At 45.9% G+C, this 25,711-nt stretch overlaps 1 protein-coding gene across 1 annotated transcript in view; it reads right to left on the minus strand.

Moving 5' to 3' along the window:
- The window catches only part of LOC144172676 (nose resistant to fluoxetine protein 6-like), a 49,558-nt gene extending 24,955 nt beyond the window's left edge, over positions 1-24,603 (minus strand). The window contains exons 1-9 of the mRNA XM_077701313.1: positions 24,550-24,603; positions 24,047-24,158; positions 15,994-16,191; positions 14,248-14,341; positions 13,386-13,472; positions 13,144-13,321; positions 4,410-4,492; positions 3,314-3,436; positions 1,117-1,237 (exon numbers count right to left, since the gene is read on the minus strand). Coding sequence (XP_077557439.1) covers positions 1,117-1,237; positions 3,314-3,436; positions 4,410-4,492; positions 13,144-13,321; positions 13,386-13,472; positions 14,248-14,341; positions 15,994-16,191; positions 24,047-24,158; positions 24,550-24,603 — 1,050 coding nt within the window. The remainder of the gene's footprint in view (positions 1-1,116; positions 1,238-3,313; positions 3,437-4,409; positions 4,493-13,143; positions 13,322-13,385; positions 13,473-14,247; positions 14,342-15,993; positions 16,192-24,046; positions 24,159-24,549) is intronic.
- Between the last annotated feature and the right edge of the window lie 1,108 nt (positions 24,604-25,711).

Genomic DNA, 25,711 nt, shown 5'->3' on the forward strand with positions numbered 1-25,711 from the left:
TAATCCAGCAGTTAACGTGAATTTAATCAATAAGGTTTCGACAGGAACAATGTGATGGTCAATCTAAATTTAATCGCCCTTGTGGTAAAGGAACAGCCGCACTGTATAAATTCTATAGGGTAAACAGTGAGACACAGCTCATTACACATCGCCAACACATCCATTCTGAGCACTGTGCACCCTGATACCATTGTCTTGTTCTAGTTCTTTGAAGAGTTACAACGAGCCGAACGAAGATATGGACAAATGCAAGATTAAGGGTGAGAGAAGGTAAGTGTAGAGAGGGGCAAGGCATGTCATGACTAACCATGAAACTCTAAGTACGGCAATGAGAGGGCTTTATTGCAAGGCTCTGTTCAATTTCTCTACTTACATCGTCATATGCGATGTCTTATGCGGTGTCCACTTTACAGGCAGCTTATGAAGAATAAACGGGGAGTGTTATATTAAGCTATCACTTCTGTGTTTAAAGCCAGCGGTCGGAAACCTTTTGGGGCGAAGAACCGAGTTGCAGGAAGCCGACATGGCGGGGGCCGGACAGCAAATCCTGAGGGAGTCTTTGCAGGCGAAGAGAAAAAATTCAGTGAATTGACAATAATCTACGAAACTCGAATGTAAAATAGAAATTACGTTCATTTTGAGCACAAATACCCCAAGGTTGCGATTTACAAACAGGTTACAAGTAAAAAAAAATGCTTAGAGGCTTTCAAGTTTACAAGGTTACAAGGTCACAAGTGACGATGGGGAACAATTCCAACTGGAAGTGGTCTTTCTTTGTTCCTGTGTAACTCCCTTTGAGGCCAAAACTATCATGTCGGCCTTTAGATGGGAAGTGACAAGGGGAGGAGGGGTTGTCGACCCTTGCTACACGTGATGAGGTTTTGTTCTTATACTGCGCTGTAAGCACGCATGACGATCGGCTGCAAGGTTACGGTCTATCAATTATTTTTTCATAGCCAAAGTTGCATTAAACACGAATTCTACGCAATTTACAAGCGGTTCTAGGCGACTCCCCTTGAAGGAAATTTTGCATGCGGGCCAAGTCGATGCACCCTCTCTCCACGACAGTAATTTCCCTCTTCTGCGAACGTCTACCCCAGCCTTCCCTGCACTCACAACTGATATCCTGGCCCTCTTGAACCGCTCCAGCAGCAGAAACACGATAGGTCCGGAGAAGTAGCACACGGCATGGTAGGGCGGGTAGAAGTAGTAGTGGTACATGGTGTGGAAGAAGTTCCTGCGGTGGGAACAGAACAGTGGAAGTTACGAAAGCATACGTAAACATAAAAGTACCATTGCGTTCTGCTGTTGGTACTGCGCGCACTATGCTTGGTTTAGATGCACAGCACTGCGGGGCTTTGGGGTTGTCTCAGATGACCCTGGCCGATAGACGCAAGCGACGGTGTCTTACGTGACCATATTTGTCGAGCGAGCACCATGTTTCACGAAACGATTATTTTCTCCACGAAAAAAAAAAACAAGCCACGTTTAAATACAGTCACAAACAAACCAAAGGCAGAAAATGGCTTGCCGCGGTGTGGTGGCGCCATCTAGGTTGACTAACAGTAAACAAGTCTCCGCTCCACACCAAGTTTAGCGGAAAGACCTGTTCTTATGACGTCATTGCAAACGTTGTTCAAACTCACGTTCTGGCGCGAGAATTTAAATTTTAGCTTAAATTGATTGATTTCGCAGTGAATGACAAGCGCTGGGGTACTATAGAGCACGAAATCTTTCGAATAAAACAAACTTGTATTTTTTATTCATGGCCCCTTTCACGAGTAATAGATGACCCGCCAGTGTGCCCGTTCTGGACAGGGATCGCTATTCCGCTCTCTATTCTGCTTGATGGCACATCGTCCCTCCTTCTCATCATTAGAACAGGGATGAAGATGATTACAGCTCCCCTTCAGGACGGATGATTCCGCGTCATTCTGAACAAGTGCCTCTACTCATCCGCCCCCACACTTTCGCGCGAAGCAACATGAGTACGACTAGAATTTTAATTCCCGTGGAGTACAATTCTCGCACTTGTAGTACGGCTCTCACGTGGAGTACGATTGGGATAATTATTGCGCTATCCGCATTAGTCAAGAACAGTTTATGACGATGGTTACGATTATGATGAGGTTTTTATGATGCGTGTACGCGTGTACACAAGGGCAGATTTTTTTATTGGTGCCTATGATAAGAGTATTATCCCACGCAAAGCGTATACATATTTGAAAAAGAAAAAAAGTGCAGAAAGATGAAGGAAAGAACAAACAAACCAAGAGACGGTTGTATGAATACAACTGCACCAATGTGAGCCTTCACCAAAATCGCCCAGCTGTCTTTTCTTGCTCACTAAAGCTAGTTCTGCATATTCATTGCACTAAAATTGTCATTAGCCTTTTGTGGGTACTTTATTGTGCGCGGATTCTGCAACGTTTCAGATATGTGGCCTGTAGCTCAGGTGCTCGCACGATTCACTTCGTATTTGAATATTTCAGCTCTTCGCGTTCTTAGGGAGTACTAAAATAAATCTGCGATGAAATCTACAAGCTTTACGGGAGTCTTCTGCTACCATGCTGAGGGGTATATTTCGGCTTTCAAAATGTAAGTATACAGGACCCCATGGGAATGGAGGAAGAATACAATATTGGCGCGTGACCTAATGCTCCCCAACATTTCTTCTTGCGTTTGAAAGTTGCTTGTGCGTAACTTTCACTCATGCCTTCTGTGCGTTTTATTTCACAGTGGAAAAAATCTAACTCTAGAGCACATGCTATACAAAGAAACAAGGCGAACGCCGATGCCATACGAAAAAAACATCCGCTTCTTTTTATCGCGAGAGGGTTTACAAAGAAAAGACGTTATAACAAAGGCACCACGCTCCTCATACATAATCAGTTGGAGTTCGCTGGCCTTAATTTAAGGACAACTCTTTTCATTGATACATACTGGTACCTATCCTCCCACATTGAAAAGTATTGTTATGTCGCTTGTGTATTTTGTACTGTTTCCAAGTCCGGTACCACTTGCATATGCAGAACCACACAAGCACATGAATGAGCAAAGAACGGAACAAAACCCTGCTGGGATATTTAAACCACATAAAGCATGAGTTTTTGCGTTTATTTAATGGAACTTCTCGAACAATACTTTTGATATTGTTAGTCAAAATCGGTCACTTTATCAGTGTAGGCGCCTGGTTTCAGGGACTGACAGCCTTGTGCATGTGGTTTTGCTGAGAGGCGCTTCATGTACTTTGACTACGTACGTAAAACACACACTTGATGATGGAAAACGAATTCTCTGCCTGCCCACTTACGACACCGATTCATCGACGACGACAATGAATGGAGGTGTGGCATTGCCAGCCACTTGCCACGTCGCCACAGCACATCCAACCAACGAGAAAATAGCGAAGATGATGACGGTACAACGAGGTTTGCTGAAACAGAAAAAAAGCACGTCTGTTATTAGTTATTAAGTTATTAGTTAAAATTAGTTATTGTCCAGCAGCAATGCTGCGGCTATCATTATGAATGTGCGGCTTTGGGCGTGCCAGGAAATACTTCCACAGAACTAGCAAGCTGCAAACCGAGCAAGCTACAAACCGAGTTACTGATGTTGGGGTCAGGCTATAAGGAAGTTATTGTTTGGTTTGGGGAGATCACGTTGTAAGCCACAGTTGTGAAGCTCTTTGTAAAATTATCCTTAGCTCTCAATCCGGAGCTACAAGCGCCTCTATTACTTTCGTTTTTTTTTAGATTATTGATTTTGTGCTTTTAATGTGTTTTTGGTGTTGCGGAAACTACAGTTTGAGTTGTTCTTTGTTCGCGGTGAATGAAACAGTTCGTACCTTGATAATTACAGGAAAAAACAACTACGCGAACCCTCCTCATTAGCTTATAGCTGAAAGCTCCAAACTCCTCACTTATCCAGGGTTATAGTTTTTTGGGAATGTGAAATGAATCGACCAAGAGCGTGAATCACTCATGTTTTGCCTTATTGTGGGCGAAAATTTTTTCATTCCCGAAGTAGATGTACGCCAACATTGGTGTAATTTCTATCCTGTGCACAATGTCACAAATTTATTTAGGCGATTAGTTTCTATCAAGCATTGAGACAGGTAGTTTACAGGACAGAAGTACTGAAATAATGTCTTTTGCATGAACACCCTCGGCAGGAAATCTTGGACCTGTCTTAGAATGTACCGCAAGGGTGATAAAAAATTGACTATCTGAAGAAAAAGTTATTAGTCATTCTGCTTTCCTCATAAGTTTCAATTTAGAAGTGTAAAAAGTTGACAACGATGAATTTCACCTTAAAAACAATTTCATTTCAGTTTCTACCTTCGTTGAACTGTTAAACTGCGACGAGCAATATTCTGGGAACAATAATGTTGCTTTGCTTACACTTACCGTTCAAATACGATGAGGATGAAGAGGCTCACAACGAAAAATTGGAAGTCAACTGAGAGGTACCAAAAGTGTGCCAGCAGGGGCTAAAATTGAGAGGAAAAAAATGTCAGCATCTCCACTCCGTGGATGATGGCGAGGGTACGGAGTACAAAGACTCGAAGTGAAATCCAAGTTGCGCCCCGAGTGACATCCGATTTGCGCCCCGGCCGTCATTCGATTTGAGCCGTGAGTTGCGCCTTGATTATTCCTTAAATGAAACTGCAACTCACGACTCAAACAGACTTTCGCTAGATTTTCGTTTGATGGTGGTGTACGTACGGATGGACGCGGACGGACCCGCACCCTTAGGTACTCAGCACTTAAAAGAATTGCAAGAACTCATTAGGTAAGTAGTTGAATAAATAAATAAATAAATAAATAAATAAATAAATAAATAAATAAATAAATAAATAAATAAATAAATAAATAAATAAATAAATAAATAAATAAATAAATAAATAAATAAATAAATAAATAAATAAATAAATAAATAAATAAATAGTGTATACACCAAGCCCTTTAATTTCAGCTTCACTACAACTCGCAAGCATTGCTAGGAAGATGTGTCTTCAGGCACGTAATAAGCGGTCTGCTGTTGAAGTAGAAAGGACGCACGCCGTTTTAAGTTAAGAGCACTTTAGGCATTCCACTTGTCCTAGCTCGCTCGCTCGCTCGACCCAAGTATATAGATCACCAAGGCGGCAACCCGAGGTAACGCTGTTGTACGCGGCGTACCCCAGAGGCTTCGAAAGCCAAGCGGTTTTTATAGTCATAAGCGCTCGAAACTTGTGAAACGCTGGCCCTTGTCATACATCTTCCCGTTGTTTAGCGCAAAGAAAACTATAGGTACGTTTGAGGGAAAATATACGTAATCAACCTGCAGCGCCCAAATTCCTTTAGTTAAGGACGGCCGTTGGGTTGGTTTATACTATAGTAAACGCAAAATGTCGCAGTGCAACGCCGGCACGTGCGGGGAGAAAAGCACAAAGAGAACAAAACTCCCGCTGGTGCAGTTTCAGGCAGGGGGCGCGCGAGCACTGCGAAGGTGGAAAATTTGAATTGCATGGGGTAAGCAGTAAGCGGATAACGTCGGTACAGCCCATTATGGCGAATCACTGCTCTGCACTTCCGCCAGCTTTCACATTTATTTATTTATTATACCTTACAAGCTCAATGAGAGCATTGAGTAAGGGGGGTACAAACTTCAAAGAGGAGGGCGGTCATCAACAACTAGGAATACACAGAACGTAGCACAACGTCGTGACAAAACATTAGTGGAACGGCTTTATTTTTTTATTAAACACCTCGATAAGAACTCATGTATCCCTATAAAACTCTACAATATACCGATCCCGTTTACAATGGTCTTTACTGCTACACAGCTTTGTTTTGAAGACATTTTGAGGGGCGACATAAGGACTGATATCAAAGTGTGAAGGCTCTAGCACCTGTCATTAATCGCATTTTCGTAAGTGGCGAAAGTGTGACCCATCAATCTTTGGATATAAATCCTTAAGTACTTGCATATAAATCATAAGCACTAAAAGAAAATGATGGGCGTATAAGCTATCATTGTTCTCGATGTCCTTCGCGCATGACTCGAAAGTGGAATTATTTCTGTGCGCCCTGAGAAAAGACTGGGCGAAATGTGTGTGTCCGGCCTTGCACTTAGCTTTGGACGTGAAGGGCAACCAAAAAGATTGCTTGCACAGCCTTCCACTTTGGTGAGCTTGAGACTTCGTAGTGTGATATTGCGTCATCATCATTATTGTCTGATCTACCTTTAAAGGCCACTGATACAGGGGTACAAAAGGGAGGAGTACGAGAGTAATATTAACACAAAAGGTTCACCTATTAACAGAAAGGTTGGTGGTTTAATGCTCCCATATTGCTCCACCTTGACTATAAGGCACACCTTATCAGAGGAATTTTGACCCCCTGGGGACCATTACGCGCGCCGAAATCTTTACACACGGGCATTTTCGTTTTTCTCCTTCATCCGAAAAATGTCCACCGCGGCCACGCCGAAAAGGCGACCTTTGGATCAGCAGCACAACCAAATACCTATCGAGCCACCGAAGCTGGTGTCCTAGAGCTTGCAAAGCGAGGATTATGATAGTGCAATGACATACAAGTGCAGAAAATTACCCTAATTCCCCACCCACGGAAAAGGAAAAATTAGCAAAATAGACTGAAAGAGGTATCAAGGCGCATGACTCTTTTTAGGATAATTGATGGGCGTTAAAAAGGAAGGAGGGGCGCAAGGAACTACGTCTTAGTGCCATCTAAGGAAAATATGAGTGCTAAATGAAGCGCAAATGTAACCACAGCTATAGCTCTAGGCTCACCTCGAAATGGGGGGAAAAATAATAAAAATATGCGGTCAGGTACAAGGCTTTCGTGTTTAAGGTACGTTTTTCCGAATTGTGTTCTCAAACTATAAAATCTGACTGCTTCATTCATCTTTCGATGACAAATGGTATAAGTAACAAAATGCGTTAAATACGGTTGGTATTAGCGACAGGGAGCCACAGCGGTCAGGCAGTTCGGGCGGCAGGCATAGCTGATGATTTGGCGACTCGATTCCCGTAATGGGAGAGAGGTAGTTGAATTCTGTTGGTGGCGCCAAGATGCCTATTGCATTTCATAAGTGATGAATCGGGGGTGCGATTTTAGACTGATTTGATAGTGTTAATAACATAAATATGACGTCGGTAAATCTGACGTCAACATAAGCAACATAAATCTGACGTCGGTAAACATTCCTGTTTATGCATATCACATGTGCATTTGAGCTTCTGATCGAGAGAGCGTAAAAGTAATATCCATGCCAAGAAGGCATTGGTACAGCGACATCATTTTTGACAGCGCGGGTTGAACTTATCAGCGGAAAGATCTGCCATTCTATTTATGCATAAGCCAGTTGCTTAAGAATTATTTTATTTTATTTTTTTGCGCTCGCGCAGGCCTGCCAACTTACACGACCGAAACGAAGAACGGTGTTCAATATGTGGAAAGCCAAGTTGGCGTCATATACCAGATACCGCTCACGCGCGAAAAAGTGTCGGACAAAAGCGACTGATACGTATATGGCCGCCTAAGAGAGCATGAGTTTTCTATCAAGAATGGCATCGGGTCGCACTTACCCTTCCCCTGCCTCAAACGTGGTTGCCCCCCATGGCAGAAGGCAAAAAAAAAACCATAATCGGAAAGACGTTTGACAGACATGGTGGCGCGTGAACCTCGTAAATCACATCTCTGAGTACTTTGACCAGTAGTGTGTATCTTATATCAAATCTTCATGGTTGTGCGTTATTAGAGCGAAAGCTGTACTATGCCATGTTTCGCAAAGTCGTCCATCACGTCGCAATGACCTTGAGCCGCCGGAGCGCGAGTGTGGCAGGTGCGACGTCATGCCAGATGATTCCCTGCGGCGAGGCGTCGCAGCTGCGTTCGCTCGGAGTCTCGCACTGTGGTACCACTTGACTGGGTGAATGTTTAAAGGCAGCATAGCCAGCGCTTGGTCGCTCAGTCTCGTCATGGATGGCGTGTATCCGCCGGAGTGCAAGTGGGGCGGGTGTGACCTAAGACTGAAACGGTGTGCATAGTCTTTGCAAAAAGCAAGCCGAACAGACCTTTCGCTCGTGATCACGAGCGAACGAGTCAATTTTAACGACTGTAAACCTGTAGGTGTGAGACATTAAAACTGACACATTTTTTTGTGTTTTTTACTTCGAAACCTATTGAGAGAGCCGTTTTTAAAGCAAAGCTTTATACCTGTACCCCCCAAGGGTTCTTTCGCGACCGTTGGTGTCAACAGAAAACTCCCGTGAACAAATAAAAGTATTTACTGGCACCGCCAGGAATCTAACCTGGAACTAGTAGAATAACAAAGCGAGAGCCCGTTGTCTTACTGATTTAGCTACGAGCACACGCGGAGACGGGGAAGACAGGCGGTGGACCCGCCAAGCACATCCACGGGTTAACCCCCTGCATTCTCGCTGAATGCCATGTGATAGCGTCACGCGACCTCACGCGCCACCGTGCTCTCCGTCCACGACACGTCTAGCGGTCCTGTGCGCGCCTTGAGCGTGTGCTAGGAGTTACAAAAATAAAGGGAAGCTCACACGCATGGCATTTCACTTCTAGTACGCCAATGTGCTAAAGCCTGTGGCCTCCAATGTTCACGTAAAAAATCACAGCTCCTTGTCGTCCGCCCTCACGCCAAACGACACATCAAGGAACCCATTCAATTGCTCCTTGATGGCCAGGCCATTACTCCAAGCCCTACCATCAAGATCCTGGGCCTACATCTCCAGGCCAACACCAAGAGTGACATATCGTTGCAGCGCCTCAAACACAGCATCAATCAAATCATACACATGATCAGTCGAGTTGCCAACAAGAAGCGAGGCCTCAAGGAATCCGATACCTTTCGATTAATTCAAGCTTTTGTCCTCTCGAGGATCGCTAATGTCAATCCCCTGTCTTCTTCTCGGCAAGGAGGGCATAAAGATGATTTATATAATGATTAGAAAGGCGCTTGAGCAGTCCATTGGTCTTCCCCTGAGTGCGTCCACAGAGAAGCTGCTTAGCACGGGACTCCACAACACGGTGGAAGAGCTCCACAACACGGTGGGGGCCATCTTTATAACCAGAAGCTCCAAATGAGCAGAACTGCGTTGGGTCGCCGCATCCTTCACCAGATTGGCTGGGCAGCACAGAATGTCACTCCGTTTCATGTACTCCGGCACTCCTGGCGGCAAGAACTAAAGATGCTCCCTTTGCTTAGAAATATGAACCTCTCACATGACGAGGGTCGCCGACAAGCACGGGGTCAAGCGCTCAACACCACCCTGTGTGGGGATCATGCGGTTATTTACACTGACGCCTCCCAACATCGAGGGAAGTAGTACGCCATCACGCTCCAGAACCAACCTCCATGCGTGTGCCTCACTCAAGACCCAAGACGTGATGGCAGCAGAAAGGCAGCCATCGCATTGGCTCTCACTCAACCAAGGGTTTGGAAGGTATTAACCGATTCCTAACAAGCCTAATGCAATTACCAGTCGGGTTGGGTGTCCCGACGTCCACTGCGTGTGCTAAAAACCCACTCCCCAAACGGTTCCATTCAGCTCATCTGGACACCCGCTCACGCTTCCATGGAGGGCAACAAATACGCCCACCAACAAGCCTGCGCTTTTACCCCCCGTGCTATGGAGCTGCACGAGGGCAGTCACCCGCTTGTCGCGTCCAGCGACATAACCCAGCATTATCGCCTTCAGAGTCAGACCCTACTTCTGCCTTACCCAGACCATTCCATAGAACAACAAACTACCCTATGACACATACAATGCGGCTTCTTCCCACACCCGAAGTGTCTTCAAATTGTTGAAAACCATGAAGCAGGCGCGGGTTAGAGGACGCAGCTTTATTGCTGACTTTCGAGTGGTTCGCGTTATTCGATTGATGAAGAAGATGTCTTGAGCCTCGCTTTTCGTGCGGTCGCTGCTCGTCTTCACTTCGGTGTCGTCGTCTTCCAATCAACCAGATCACATTTTGTAACAGGTCTTCACTTAATGCACCCGAGTCGCTACGACTCCAAATGTAAATTTTGCTAAGAAGTAGGAACACTCTACCACATAATCGGTGTGCGCGACTTCAGCCCTCCACTACCCAAGAAGAGAAATGGGAGATGCTGCTGTCCAGCCCCTGTCTGCCTGCCCAGCTTCCGCTGGTGGACAGAGCACAGGCAGCGCGGACTGCATATGGGCTCCAATGAAGAAAGAACCACTCCTCTGGGCCGCACTCTGGGCCGTTCAGAAATCTGAATAGTAGTAGTTCATCCTCCTCCTGCACCTCCTCCTCCTCCTCCTCCTCCTCCTCCTCCTCCTTCTTCTTCTTCTTCTTCTTCTTCTTCTTCTTCTTCTTCTTCTTCTTCTTCTTCTTCTTCTTCTTCTGCTTCTTCTTCTTCTTGTCGTCCTCCTCCACCATCTCGGCCACTGATCTCGTCGCCTCCGTACGCGGCGGGAGAGATGGAGAAGTGAGATCGCCTAACACCGGGTTTGAGCTTCCTTTAATTTTATAAAGGAAGCTCACTCATGTGCTACACAAATACAACCCAGCCAACCACCGTTCATGCATCATCATTGATTTAACCTTACCAAGAATATCTCTTTGAAGTAATAAAGGGTGTGGTTAAGCGCATTTCACTTCCCTCTGGTTTCACTATTTCCGGAGCGACGTGACTGAATTTAAGGGACGTCGCATGGGTAATCGTTGTGGGTGCCGTTTACAGCTTTACTTTCTAACAACATTCACAGGGTGGATTGGCGCAATTTTTTGTCTTCAAATAAATAGTTTCGAGTAGCGCATCTGTGTCACCGTTCTTCCTTGTTGTGTCCTGTTTTTAGCGCTCTTTCCTTCGAGCTGAAATGCTCCAACTAGCTCTATGGCATATTTTAAGGAGCGGTGTTTGTGGGCGAGCACCTTTTCTCTGTAACAGTACATTTGAACCATGAAATCCAGCACTTGTACTGTCGAGAAACTTCCCTCATTTTCCCCTTAGTGTCGTGTGGGCTCTGTCTTGGGCTGTTTTGTCCGTGGCTGTGTTTTGAATTGTGCATATGAACAGTGTTTGTATCTTGAAGTGCGCACATGAACTGGCTTTGAGCCTTCATTTGTGCATATTAACCTTTAGTTTGAATATGTTTCCTTAGCAATGCCGAACAAGCTTTTAGTTTTTGCGCTTGTTTAATTTTTTGTGTCCGTTTCTGTCTCTTTTTTGTGACTGAATCAGTTGGACCAGGTGGCTTCCATCGAGCCAAGCTTTCTGTAAAATTTCTTTTCACCTAATAAAGAACAACAGCAAGCGTTACAAATAGCTTCATAAAAACAATTACAGGCCTTATTACGTCCACAGGGGGACGAAGGCCCCTCCCATAGACTACCAACCGCTTATATCTTGCCGTCTCCGTAGCTGCTCTTATGGCTTAGGGTAAAATATGTTTTGTTGGCATGAAAGCCCTGTATAGGCCGCTCTGTTTCCTTGAAGTGTGGGTGTGTGTGTCGGGGAGGGGGGAGATGGGGAAAGATTTCTTGTAATATAGCCCAGTGCTTTTCAGGCTTCAGCAACAAGTCTTGAAATGCGCCCACAAAATGTTAAGTTGATGTTATTAATACTCCGAGGTAAGGATATAAGGAATCACCAGTACCTTATATCCCAAGGAATATAAGCGGCCGCGGTAAAAGCGGCCGCGGCGGCCGCTTTTCTGATGGAGGCGAAAAGCGAAAACGCCCGTGTGGTCGAGATTTCGGTGCCAGTTAAAGGTGCCCAGGTGGTCAAAATTAATCCGGATACTACGGCGCGCCTCATCCCCTACGGCGCGCCTCATCCCCTGTGTAACGTGGGCGCGTTAAACCCTGCAATCAATCAATCAATCAATCAATCAATCAATCAATCAATCAATCAATCAATCAATCAATCAATCAATCAATCAATCAATCAATCAATCAATAACCCGTACCCCTAGCGTACAACAATTTCGAAAAAGATGTGAATTCTTGCAATGAATGCCATTAAGAGTAAAACGTTCCATAGCTCTTTTTTACAAGAAGGCAGGGTGGGCTGAAGGTTTAGTTGTTGAATGTCTTGCCTTTTACGTCCTGAAATAGTCATATGCGGGTCCTGTACAGCAAGATAGCCAGTACAGTGTGCAGTTATTTCTATTTACACTGCCGATCGCCTCTGCATTGCCAGTATATAGAAAGACTCTAGAGGTATTGTGTTTTCTCTTGATAGAAGGGCGATCTAGTTATCTAGTGACACTAGGGCGATCCCTGCATAGCAGGGCGGGGTCAGTACAATGACTTTAAGTTCTGCTGTGAGTAGGTCGATTTCCGATTTCGTAGAAAACGTATGTGCTCTGTCAAGCTCGAGTCGTTGGCGTGGTGTTCGACCTCTCTCTTCTGAATAAATTCCTTCATCAGCATCATTTACACTGCCAGATAGCACCAATGAGCCGCAGCACGAAGTATATGCTCCTTACTTCTCCTCTCGGGGAGCTATATACAGGAAAGAGGAACTCTAGCAGCACGCAGAATTTGAGGAGCGTACAAGCAGCACAGGTGACGACCGCGGCCGTGCTTGTGGCCGTGTGGACAGCCTTATCGGCTGTCCACGCAAAGGTGGCGAAGTTCAAATGCCGGACTTGTCTTGCGTGTGCCGCACGTGCTGGCCAGTCACGACTGGTCGGCTCACGGGTTGGCTAGTGGTTTCGCCACAATACAAGAGGTTATAACTTCCCCCGCTAGCACATAATATAAGACGGCGGCGCCCGCCAGGATTTTGACGTAATAAAGTGCTCTTCTCTTGCAACATGTGTAAGATGCATACATAAAAATTTGTGCCCGACCGAGGTATCCTAGCTGTGAGTGAAATAAATGTGCAAATCATTATATCATTATTCACGCGGTAATGCCGGCCTGCATTTTAGCCTAATTTCTACACACGCACCGTAACTATGAAAAACTGGCAGCAACCGGCTGATTTGCTAATGGCTTATAGGCCCCTTTATTTCTACTTTACGCATGTTGCATCATTTCAGCCAAGTATACGTCTGCGTTATAATTATTTGTTTATTCCTAGAGTGACTGTTCCATGGAAAGGCTATGTGATCAAGCGTGTTGGACCCACCAGTTTTCCGGTGCCATCGTCTTCGTAGTTATAGTTGTCAGCTTGCAAAAGCAGAGGCAGCCAGTGCCTGTCTACCTCGTGGTGAAACTTGTCAAAGTAGGCCTTTGCGTCTGGTCCTGACGTAAATGCCGGGAGAAGACACATGCACATTACTATGAAGAACGCTGGTAGCATGGTTCTGAAAGTAAAACATGGCAAGGGGTGTAGTGACGTTGCTGAATTTCGTTGAAGCTGCAGCTTACCGAATGTAGCGTCTTACTACAGCGAAAAGTACAACAATCACTCCGGCATGCTTCTGCTTTGCCACGACCAAAGCTAGAAGAAATCCACTGAAAAAAGAAATCACGAAGTTTCAGCCAACTTTTTTTTTTTGCCCCCAAGAGGAACCATGTAAACTTCAACAATGAAGAATTTTTCCGCTCCCTGCTCATCAGAACTATTGTGGCGAAAACTTCCGCCTAAATCAGTGGACCTCGCACCATTTTATTTTGTCTTCCACTGCAGGTACCTCTTTTATCGAAACCTCGCGATGTTACAATTGCTGTGTACTCTCCTCAAGCTGTAGAGAGATATTTTTCTAGAATACAGCATGACCACAGCTGCAAATAGCCTGCAACCCAAGGAAAATTATAGCAAAATATAAATGCGAGCGTAGCTTCTCTACTAGACGATTTTTTCATCTTGGGTCTGTGTTACTAAAATTGAGAACCCACTCCCGCTGCCGAATGAAGCCGTTATCGTGCCTTTGATTTCCTTCCTTCCTCGCGTTCCCGATGACTCGCGGCTTTTAGTACTTTCCTGTCATTTTTTTTTTCTTTTTTACATAAAAGAAGCAAATATATATATAACCATGAAACCGACGTCTGGAGCAATCACTTGGAAGTCCGTATTTTATGTCCACATAGAGTACGCCTTGGCTGCCCACGGTAATTTGAACGTTGTCTGCTTTACAGCAGTTTTTATCGGTACGAAAAATAATAAAATCAAATTGATCCAATTACAAGTTTAATTACTAACGCGATTCCCTCGCCGCACCGTATTACTGCTGTGAAGTCTCAAACGCTTTAGATGCATGGCAGTGTACAGGCGCATGGCAGTGCTCACCTCAAAAAGAAGAACGTGTCGACACCTATGAATCCAGCAGCCACAATCATGGTTGTCCAACGGTCACTCATTATGACGTTATTCACAACTCGGGCTGCAATTCAAGAGAAAACCGTTATGAGAGCGCGATTATTCGGCAGCACATGCGCTTCAGCACATTCATTTTGGAGGAATTTTATATTTAACACTTCTTGAAAACTCAATAGAGCCTTCTGCTAAGTACTTGATTTCACACTAGAAATTCCGGATAATACCCACAAGCAACATCCAGGTTATGCAACACGGACATTATGAGCTATGCCGTTGTGGCAATGGCGGTCCTAAGTAGGAGTTTGAGGTTGATTGTTGAAAACGATGATCGCCCACCCTTTGCTCCGAAAAAAAAGCTCCTTAGACAATTACTTTTTATGCCATTTCATTTTAATTTCGCCTCCTAGCGAAGAAAGCGGGCACACATTTATAGAGCCAGAAATCACAAACAAAAACGAGACAGGATGTGGGATGCTGTAAAATACAGAAGAAAGGGTCTCACAGAAATCTAAAATCATTGTGTTGCTTTGCGAGTTACGCCAAATATTGTTCAATGAATGTCGTTCACTTGCCGATAGGTTGCAGCTCCCTAAAGCGGCTAATACATGTATGTTATTATTTGGTAGATAGGTGATATAGCTAAATCATTCTAGCAATACACCATTCCCACAGAAACGGATGAGAAACCAAAAAAATGCAAGTGAAGATCCATCAATGAATCTGTAAGAAGCCGTGAACATCTCGTTTCTTTGCCTCGCGAACTGGGGCTCGGCCCTATGTGCACACCTTGCTCCGGCGTCGGGAGTCCGCAATGCGTCCTTTCTCGCACGCCCCTAGGACTCCGTGCCCCCATGCTGATACTGCGGAACTGGACGTTTCAAACCATTTCTTGGTGCTGCTCCTTAAACCGTGAGGTAATTTCCATTTGGGATTTGGTGAAGGACAGCAAATAACTGGTTTAATTATTTCTGCCCTTGGACAATGGGGGGGGGGGGGGGTTGCGGATGACGGGAAGCAAGCGAACTCTTGCTTATTCATCCAAGAACTTGTTGTCCAAGGTGATAAATCACCAAAAAAAAATGGCTAACGGTTACTATTCTCCCTAATGCGAAATTTGTGCGCAGGGCGAACCGCATTCTTCTCGGTCACGGCGCATACCTTCTTCGTCTCAGGAAGTGATCACGTGATCAGCGAACGCACGGCGGTGCGCGCTACGCTGCCGTTATCTCGCAACGCGTCGCCGCCGCCGAGAATATCGTCGTAAATCGGGCTTGAACCTCCCGCGCAAATGTCACGTGGTTCGGATAAGCCACGCAACGAGGAGGATGCCGTAGGACCGATGTACGTACATACATACGTGCAGCAGGCAGCGCGAGCTTTGCTTCTGAGGCGAGGCCTCGGAATACTGCCCTCCCCTCACACTTTCGTTATACTTTCATCCTCCGCTTTCATGCGGGATTATATTCGGTGGCTTCTTCGTTCCCTCGGTAATCTCCTAGCGCGCCGCCGCCGGGGTGCGTCTCAGGCGGCCTAGGCATACTGCCCTCCCGCTCACACTTTCGTCCCACTTTCCTCCCCGTTTTCCTTTTGTCTGCGGTGCCCCCTTCGTTTGCTCGGTTATACTGTCGGCGACGATGTCAAACCACAGCAACGGTTGCTTAAGTGCCGCGCACTAAAAAACAGCTGTCGCTTAATTCGGCCCCCTGTTGTGCTTACACCACGTGTCCGAAGGGCAGCCGTAACAGTGTCCAACAACGACCGACGCTATGCTGAGAACACGGAGGCCGTGCAGGAAACGGAACCGGTAGGAGTCCGACGCTTCGTCTTTGGCGACGCTCAGGAGGGCCCGGATGTTGGAGACCAACGAGAAAGAAGTGAGCGCTTGGGCCAAAACGCCAGCACATTTCTCACTCCCTGAAAAGAAATAGAGAACGTTTGAATCTGAACAAGTTACTGTAACTGTCCATTGATTGATTGATTGATTGATTGATTGATTGATTGATTGATTGATTGATTGATTGATTGATTGAGTGAGTGAGTGAGTGAGTGAGTGAGTGAGTGAGTGAGTGAGTGAGTGAGTGAGTGAGTGGAGTGAGTGAGTGAGTGAGTGAGTGAGTGAGTGAGTGAGTGAGTGAGTGAGTGAGTGAGTGAGTGAGTGAGTGAGTGAGTGAGTGAGTGATTTATTGATTACATTGGCTATGTCAAATGTTTTCGTTTCCTTTTTTTTACATGCGCCATAACAGGGGCCAATCGTGTGTCCGAGACCACAATAAAAACACTTCAATGATTGGTTATTATTATACGCTTAGAACAGGAACTTGACCGCTATTCGTGAAGAAATAATCTATAAAAATGGCTTCATTAATTTCGTGAGCTTAAAGGAATAATGTTGCTACTGCAAATTTCTTAAGTTACTATAAAAATTCTTTAATGTTTACGTGCATTAAAAACTAAAACGGGTAGTCTGTTGAGTTCATTCGCATTAACTTTTCGGAGAGTAACAACTTAGCCACAAGCGCCATATTTTGGTTTGTGCCGCGTGGGAGAACTTCCTTTCTTCGAAACCTTATTTAGGCAATTTTCCGAAGAAATGCCAACAAAAATATTTAGAGGTGCCTGAGGAAACGTATTTAGGGCAATTTATCTCGTTTTTTAAAGCAGAGAGTATAAATACACCATAGCAAGCACGATGCAACATGTGGCACGTGTAATGTTTCTGGAATATCTAATCCGCTTACTCATTACACAATGAGCCTTCCATTCAGAATAAAGAAATCGCTTAAAATTTTGACGACGCCTAAGCTTCGCTTTTACACGATGCCCCGTAGGCATCGCGTGAAACTTTCCGAGTGGTGAAAACTGTTTTCTCCTGACCACACGTCATCTTCCGGGGCAACGCCTCCCGATCCCACGGGTTTCAGAGTGCGCCGCAAGGTTGCCCTTCGGGATTTTTCGATGGAGTCGATATTTCGCCCGCTGCTTGGCGATCCACTTCCCCCTTTCGCTTTAGGGTGGTTTCCATCTGTCTTCTACGCGTTGCCCCGCTACTGGTTTCTGCCGCCATGTATATGGAGAATTCTGAAAATGGGGGATTTCGCTTCCTCCCCCTTCGCTCGCTTGACTGCGCTCTTCCGCTCCCTTGCTTCATCTGCAGTGTACTGGCATGGACGGCCACCTTTCGTTACTGCGTGCCAAGATTAAGCGTGTGCTATGGAAACCCTCGCGCTATGGAACGCTTCAAGAACACGGGGTTTATGAGCCGAATAAGTAGCGTGAGCTACACTGGCCGAGGTTCAACAGTTTCGCGTGGCTCCGGGAGCGCCATGCTGCGCATGCGGGAGGAGCAGTGACGTCACACGGCACACAGCTGGCGCGCCCCGCCGCGCGCGCCTCACCTGACTGCGCATTCCACATTCCAGAGAAGTGACGTCATAGCCGCGGCAGACGCAATGGCGCCGCGCGTGCCCAGCTGTGCGCCTCCGTTGCGCAGTATCCAAGTCTGACGCTGCGCCGGAGCCACTGGATAGTGCCTCTCGTTTTGTGCGCATGCACAGAGCTATCAATGGGGTACACATCATCCTCATCATCACCAGCCTATCTACGCCCACTGCAAGGCAAAGGCCTCTCCCATTAACGTCCAATTACCCCGGTCCTGCGCTAACTGCGACCAATTTATCCCCGCAAACTTCTTTGTCTCATCTGCCATCTAACTTTCTGCCGCCCCCTGCCGCGATTGCCTTCTCTAGAGATCCACTCTGTTACCCTTAATGTCATACGGTTATCTTGCCTTCGAATTGCATGCCCCGCCCACGTCAATTTCTTCTTCTTAATTTCTACTAATATGTCCTTAACACGCGTTTGTTCCCTGACCCACTCCGCTCTCTTCTTGTCCCTTAATGTTACACCTATCATCTTCCGCTCCATTGCCCGCTGAATCATTTTCAATTTAAATTGAACCGTCTTAGTGAGCCTCCAAGTTTCTGCCCCGTAGTTGAGTACCGGTAAGATGCAGCTGTCATACACTTTCTTCTTCCGGGACAATGGTAGGCTGCCATTCATTATCTGAGAATGCCTGCTGAATGCACCCCACCCCATTCTGATCCTTCTAACTATCTCTGCCTCATGGTTGGGATCTGGGGTCACAACTTGGCCTAAGTATATATATTCGCTTACCACTTCCACTGCCTCGTCACCTATCTCAAACCACTGTGCTGTCCCGAGGTTATTGATCATTACTTTAGTTTTCTGCATATTAATTTTCAGGCCCAAGGTTCTACTCTGTTTGTCCAGTGCGGTAAGCATGCTTTGCAATTCCTCCCCCGAGTTACCTAACAAGGCAACGTCATCAGCAAATCTGAGGTTACTGAGGTATTCTCCATTAACCCTTACTCCCACCTGTTCCCAATCCAATGTCCTGAATAATTCTTGTAAACATGCTGCGAATAACATCGGAGAAATCGTGTCTCCTTGCCTGACACCCTTCCTTATAGGTATTTTGCTGTTCTCCTTATGGAGGATGATGGTAACTGTGGACCCACTGTAAATATCCTCTAATATTCTTACATAATGCTCGTCTACACCCTGGTCCCGTAATGCCTGAATGACTGCTGAGGTTGCGACCGAGTCAAATGCTTTCTCATAGTCTATGAAGGCTATATATAGAGGTTCAGTATACTCCGCGCACTTCTCTATCACCTGATTGATCGTGTGATGAATATGGTCCATTGTTGAATAGCCTTTACATATACATACATAGTGGGGTATACATCTAGCGAGTCGTTTCCTAGACAACCGGGAAAGCTAAGAATAACCAGCTGAACCTTACCGCACGCTACGTATATCCTGGCATAGTCGAGCTAAGCAACTGCTAATTTTTTTCTGATACGGGTGCCGACGCCGGCTTCTCCGCTCGATGGGACAATGTAATGCTTTCGTATTAATTACAACAGCATGCAACAACAGCAGGCAACAACGACAACACCAACAAAAACCCCATGCGACGTTTTTTCCTGCTTTGTCTTTGTTTGGTCCTTTTGTTAGCGGTGCAGAAATAGACAAGCACTAGTTCAGGTCAAAGCCGCGCGGTTCAAGTTCCGCCTGACGGTGGCAGCGATTGTCGTGGCGCAGGCGGCCCCGATTGGTGTTTAGCGACACGAGCGATAGCGCGGGGAGTTTTCTGTGACAACCGTTTTGGAGGGCTGTTTACCGCACAGGTAGAGTGTAAGTATTTCTATGTGGGAACGGGGAAAAAACAAAACACTGTTGGTAGTTTTTCGTCGCTGAATGTTTTTTCCCTGAACATGATTTTGTCTAAATCTCCGTGAACACAGTTTACTTTCTTCTGCGGTCGTTGTCTTCAGGGCCAGTATCAGCTGCGAGCCTCCCATCTTCACGAGCACCACTTGCAAATGATCATGTTATTTACAAGCACTAATTACTCTTGCATGGTAACAACGTTGTTACAATTCACGCTGCTACGACCACGATTTTTAAACACTTCTTATAGCGCTGACCACCAACGCAAGCAGGTGCTTGCATCACCGCTTTCCTCATTAAATAGCGGGGTAAAAGAAAAACGTTTTTTTCAGCCTGCGCAATGGTTCTGTTAAAAAAAAAAAACATTCACGCAGTACGCAGTGAGCCACTCGATGGGAACTTACCATGAGTAGTTGGGTTGAGCTGGGTTGATAAGTACAGATCCGCGGCTGTGCTGAGAACTGTGATAAAAGCTATAATGCCCAGAACTGATCTAGAAGAAAAAAAACGAGTAGAGATGCAAAGTGTCAAGTGGGGTAGTACGTGCACTCTCTCACCAACACAATCCGCATGTTCGGACTAAGTGGCAAATCCTAAACGCCGCACTCACATGATGATGATCTGCGTCCCGTTGAGAGCAGAGAGCTCACCAGTTACGCAGTTTGTCACACGAAAGTCCACTTCACGAGGGACCACTGAAAAGGGAAGACAAAGCAAGAAACGTTGGAGCGACGCGTGCACTAATCATGCGAAGGAGCGCTTCCGTAGTGGGCTTTAAATGGGCGTGCATTAACATATCCCGCCCTGTTCAGTACAATAATTTTTTCTTCTCTACGCTTGCACATGCACCTTTCTGTAAGCGACGGGGAAACAGAAAAAAAATGTCCCCATGGTACACCACGCACCATGAAGATGTTAGCGAAGTAATTGTTCGCTTTGGTAAAATTTTAGCCATATGGGTTCAGCAAACGGTCAACAAATACTCTGAAGCTGCGCATTTGAACGCTTTTTAACACGAAAGTGTTTTATTCCGGGATACACAAACATTTAAGTGGCGTCATATCCGTCACGGAAGTGACGCCAGTACAACGAAGCAAGAGGCCTGAAAAGGGTGCATCCCTGCACACAGGTTCTTCTTGCGGAGAAGCAACCTTTAGAACGAAAGAGTACGTAAATACTTGGGGTTGTTCGTTTTCGGATTTTATATTTTAACACGAAAGTGTTTCATGTCGGGATACACGAAGATTTCACTGATGTCACATATCCGTCACGGAAATGACGCCAGTACATCTTTGCCAATGCGACACGCCAGCAGGACGTCGCTCCCCAAACACACCCACAACACAGCCGCAGACCCGCAAATCGTGCTCAGCTGCAGATTTCGCTGCACATTTCACATTCGTGTTTTACCGACTCCTATGACAGACGAATCAACCATATTTTTGTTATTTATACGGCTCGTGCATACGGCACGCCAGTTCATAAAACACCCTAAAGAGTCTTAAAACTCATGTCCAGTTTGTGCCAATTTTCTCATTTAAAGTACCGAAGGGCTGTCCAATGATCCATATGCTCTATTCCCCCATTTTTTCCATTTCAAACCGTTTCCCCACCTGGGCGTCTTGCCTATTTCTCATTAAAGCCTGTCAATCAATCAATTTATACGGCGATGCTCATTCCATCCCTTGCGGAAACATCCGCCGAGGCAACTGCTCCGAAAAACACCGTCGTATTGAAGATAGGCGCCCTCAGCAGTCAATGGCTGTAGCATTTATAGGTACGTCCTCGAGTATTTTTCGTGATGTCCGTTCACCGCCCATAATCTGATAGCATGACTACATGACTTCTACATCGAAGTGCTTCTCAGATACCAGACAGCCTGTAACGAGGCCAGACTAGTGGCTTAATTTCCGCAAGCCTCAAAGTGCGTCCGACTTCCTGGAACTACGCCAAAGGAAGGGGGGGGGGGGGGGGGGGCACACGAGCAAACAGGAATAAAAATAAAAAAAACGGCTGGGGGGAGGGGTGGGAGGTGAATGGTAGCTAGGTAAGCTAAACCGCCGAACGGGGTAGTGTCGTCATTGCCGGTAGTTGCGTGCGTATACGTCACTGCCGCGAATACTGCACGGCTAAAACGGGCTACGTGCAACTGGCTCTGAATTAAAGTGAAATCTGTCTCAGTGCGGCCGATGGTGGTCTGTCAAAAAACTAATGGATTTCCCCATTGACCAGCTGCCCCACCGCAAAGCTCTGATAAGATATCTGGACACTCAGCGCATGCGTGAACACTGTCTTTCATTGTGTCAAAACGGTTACTTGTAAATCGCAAAAAGGGAATGGTTCTATAGATAATACAATACACGCGTCGATCATAAAGAAGGAGTACAATAGACTACCTTTATCTCATAAACCACGTATCGGTGCACATTTCGATCGTTCCTGGATGCGTTTACTTAATGCGGAAAAAATCGTGGCATGAGTTCGTTCTTCGTAGGCGATTTGTGTCCTTGAAGGCTTGAAGACCGATTGGACGCACTTTCAGCGGAGGTGGGACGTCCCTTTGGCCTTCGCGCTTCTCTCAACTTACTTTATGAATAGATGGTAATTTGTTGTGTACTTTTCTTTGTACAATTAAGCGCCAACTTCGCGGACTTGATCACATCTAGGTAGCAAAAACTCAGACGCCCCTCGAGAACAAAGCGCAAAGGGCTCATTTTGTAGTTATCTACAATTTGTAGTTTTGTAGTTATGTAGTTATAAATTGTTCGCGCAAACACCATGAACCATTTACGGCCAACCTTACTTATGTACAGCAAACCCTTGTAATGAGGACGTCACTAGAGCAGAAAACTGGCTCGGCATAAGCGGCGTTTTGTTGAAAGCGTGAATATTTGTCCTTCGTGCAATACAGTGGGGACCATGAGGCACTTAAAATGAGGCGATATTTCGAATAAAGTGATTTCGTTATAACGAGGATTTAAGTCTTTATTTGTAGGGTTCAACGCAAACGACGCAACGCATGGGTGTACAAGGTCCCGCTGTCCTGCGGGAAGTCCTACGTAGGGCAGACGGGGTGTTGCATCAACGATCGCCTACGCGAGCATGCTAATTCGCTCAAGACGTCCAGGAGAGCGATCTCGGTACTCATTGCGGAAAACATGGTTGCTCGCCTAAGCTCAACCACGCCTCGATTGTGACCAGGTACCCGGACCAACGCACACGTGAAGTTTCGGAAGCGTTCAGAATCTATAAAATGGGGGATTCATGTGTAAGCATGCCATCAACCGCACTGCATGCTAAAGGGATAAGTTATTTGGGCGGTGTGGCTGCGGTGAGTGACACCACTTTTTAGTAATCTTATTGTAACCTTTAAGATTCCCTTTCTTGTCTTGCTTGTGCCCTTATTTTTTCTTATATATTTCGCTGTTTTTTTTAATAAAATTTAGTTGTCAGCGCCAGTCTTTGCCAGCTGTTCTCGTCCTGTCATTTGCGCTGTTTTAATCATGGATCCTTACCGACTCGCCCAGCTTCACACTCTTGTTCAAACTATCAAGTTTTCACACAAATGTCAGGGCCGGTCGTCATCCGCGTCGCAAGCGAAAGTGATCACCGATTATCCCCCGCCATGCAAATGGAAGTACGGAGACTGATCCGAAACGGATGTTTTATTCATCCCGATAGTCATTGGAACAGTGGTCTTTAGGAACTACCGCCACAGGGGCAGCACTGCTTATTGCCACAGGTAATAAAAAGGTCTGAGTAGTGCGCATGGTGATTGGGCACATGTCCTAACTAAACACAAAACTACCACCTGCGCGTAATGTGCACGTTGTCGTCGAAACGGCAGCCATGGAGTTCCGACGGCTGGCCCACATGCACAAACGCACCATGTCGTTTATCTAATGAAGCGACTTAAAAAGGGCTTACGATAATCTTTCTTTCCGTCCCGCCCGCGACCACTGCAAAAGCTACGCGCCCTCGGCAGCACAGCGTGGTAGTTCGTACTGTGTACTAGATAGATACTTCGCTACTTCCCTAAGATACTCCGTCCGGATTTCCTTAAAGGTTTTCTTTAGCTGCTTTAATATTTCAAATCATCATTAAATACGTTTAATGCTTTAACTGAAACGAAACCGGCCACTAGGTGTGACGACACATTATGCAAGAAAATATGATGCCAAGAATTGGAAAAGTGCGATAAACGGTGAACAACTTTCGGACGAGTGTCTGTAGACGGATGTACGTTGAGCCATTTTGCTTGGCCCAGGTGTTTCACGACCGCATATGCCTAAAGGCTCGGAGTGTCTATTTGCACTGATAACACGGCGCTTGGGTGCTAAAAATTGTTTTAAGGAATCATCCTTACCCATTCCGCAATGACGCGGAGCAATACAGGGTTGACGCGAGTAATAATTTTTCATTGGCATTGTTTTTTTATGGCTGTGCAGCCACTGCAGTCTAGGGAAAGGCACAAGCTCCCATCAATTGAGTGCTCTTTTCAACCTCAACTCACCTGCACTGATGAGTGCTTGAAGGTCTTGCTCCGTGCAGTCGTTAAGTGTGCACACACCCAACCGGAACATGGGAATTTGAGAGCCAAACACGTGGTTCTTGAACTTGGCAATCTGAAATGTATTAAGAGATTTCGTTAGCAAACAGTAATTTCCCATCGTTTTGTTCATTTGTGGCTGAAGCGCAAAAATAATTTTACAGCTGTCCTTGTACAAGACGGTCAGTACAAAATTAAGAAACAAATTCACGGATAATCACCGCAGAATGATACAGGCTGCGGCACAGCTACTGATGCACCGAAATTCGATTATAATTACACTCAAAGGACGATATTTGATACGTTATGCTAAAGTTGCCTCTTGATGCTGTAACGTAATGATATATAAAAACAAACGACGGCAAATACAAAACAAGAAAAAGTCAGGCCGCTTGTAACGGCTGCAACTCTACAGGAATAGGTGCACTGCCGGAAAGCATCGGTACGAATTGCGCGGGCTCTCCCACCACGGGAAAGCAGCGGTTGAATTTGTAGGGGCCGGAACTGTCCTCCGGCGCCATATGAGCCGTAATACCGGCTACAAAACGAAAAAAAATGCCACGAAAAGTAGAGTATGGGGCGGGAAGGGGGGGGGGGGGGGGGGGGGGAGTGCAGGTGGGCATTAATGTGTTATGGGTTAAGGCAGACGGCCCTGCACATATTCCTTTCATTTTATGCTCCCCTCCCCCGGAAGGCGCAGTCACGACGGACACAAAGTGCGCTCCGAATCTCCTAAACTACTGACAGCTGTAGCTCTAAAAAGTAACTGACGAAACGGTTCTAGAAAATAACACAGTAATTAAATGTTGCGAATTGGAAGGGAAAGCAAAAAGGTAAGCGTATTAATCTCTAATCAATGATGGTTCAGTAGACGTGTCCGTCAATTGATCGCATAACCCACGCAGTTTAATCGGAAAATCATAAAACGCAGTGAAGATCATTCGGCTCCAAAGTCGTGTTTTTCCTCCTGTTGAGTATAGTGGTATCGCAGCATTACTTCCTCAACATGAACAATGCGGTGCTAGCTGTTCCTCGTGATACGGTGGAACAGAGGAGGAGGAGTGCACTTTTTGTTATACAGTTTCTATTTGAATCTACTATGACAATAACGGACACGACATATTTCGGCCGAGGTACCATTAGAGAGTTGTAGCAGAGTGAACATCCGGTCCTGGTGCGGCACAGTATTCGACCAGCGCCCCTGAGCGTGCTCAGAGGCGGCGTGGTTGTGCGCATGCGAGAGATGCGCCGACCACGTTTTAAGCACCGTCCCCGGACCTGTACCCTGCTCTGCTTTGACTATATACACACACCTTCGCTGTGAAAAGAAAAACGGTTAAAATTGGCAGCTCTCTCTCTCGAGCACCGAGGGAGCTCTAAGCATGTAATGTTGTGCTGTTACTGCGTTTCACATACACGTCCCTACCGGTTCGCAAATGCGCTATTATACTATAGGCTTCGGATTTTAACAAACTGTGATAATATAATATATGGAGCCATGCACCATGCAAGCAAAATATTTGCAGCTTACTCAGCCCCCGTGGGAGGCCCAAGGATCTCCCCTTCATAACTGAAGTTCAAACCAGCTTTAGAACACTATGAACACTTTCCCCCGTTAGTGTTCGTTCT

The sequence above is a fragment of the Haemaphysalis longicornis genome, unplaced genomic scaffold (assembly GCF_048455015.1).
Source record: "Haemaphysalis longicornis isolate Haplotype H1 unplaced genomic scaffold, Haemaphysalis longicornis Haplotype H1 scaffold_25, whole genome shotgun sequence".
In the NCBI taxonomy this organism is placed as follows: domain Eukaryota; kingdom Metazoa; phylum Arthropoda; class Arachnida; order Ixodida; family Ixodidae; genus Haemaphysalis; species Haemaphysalis longicornis.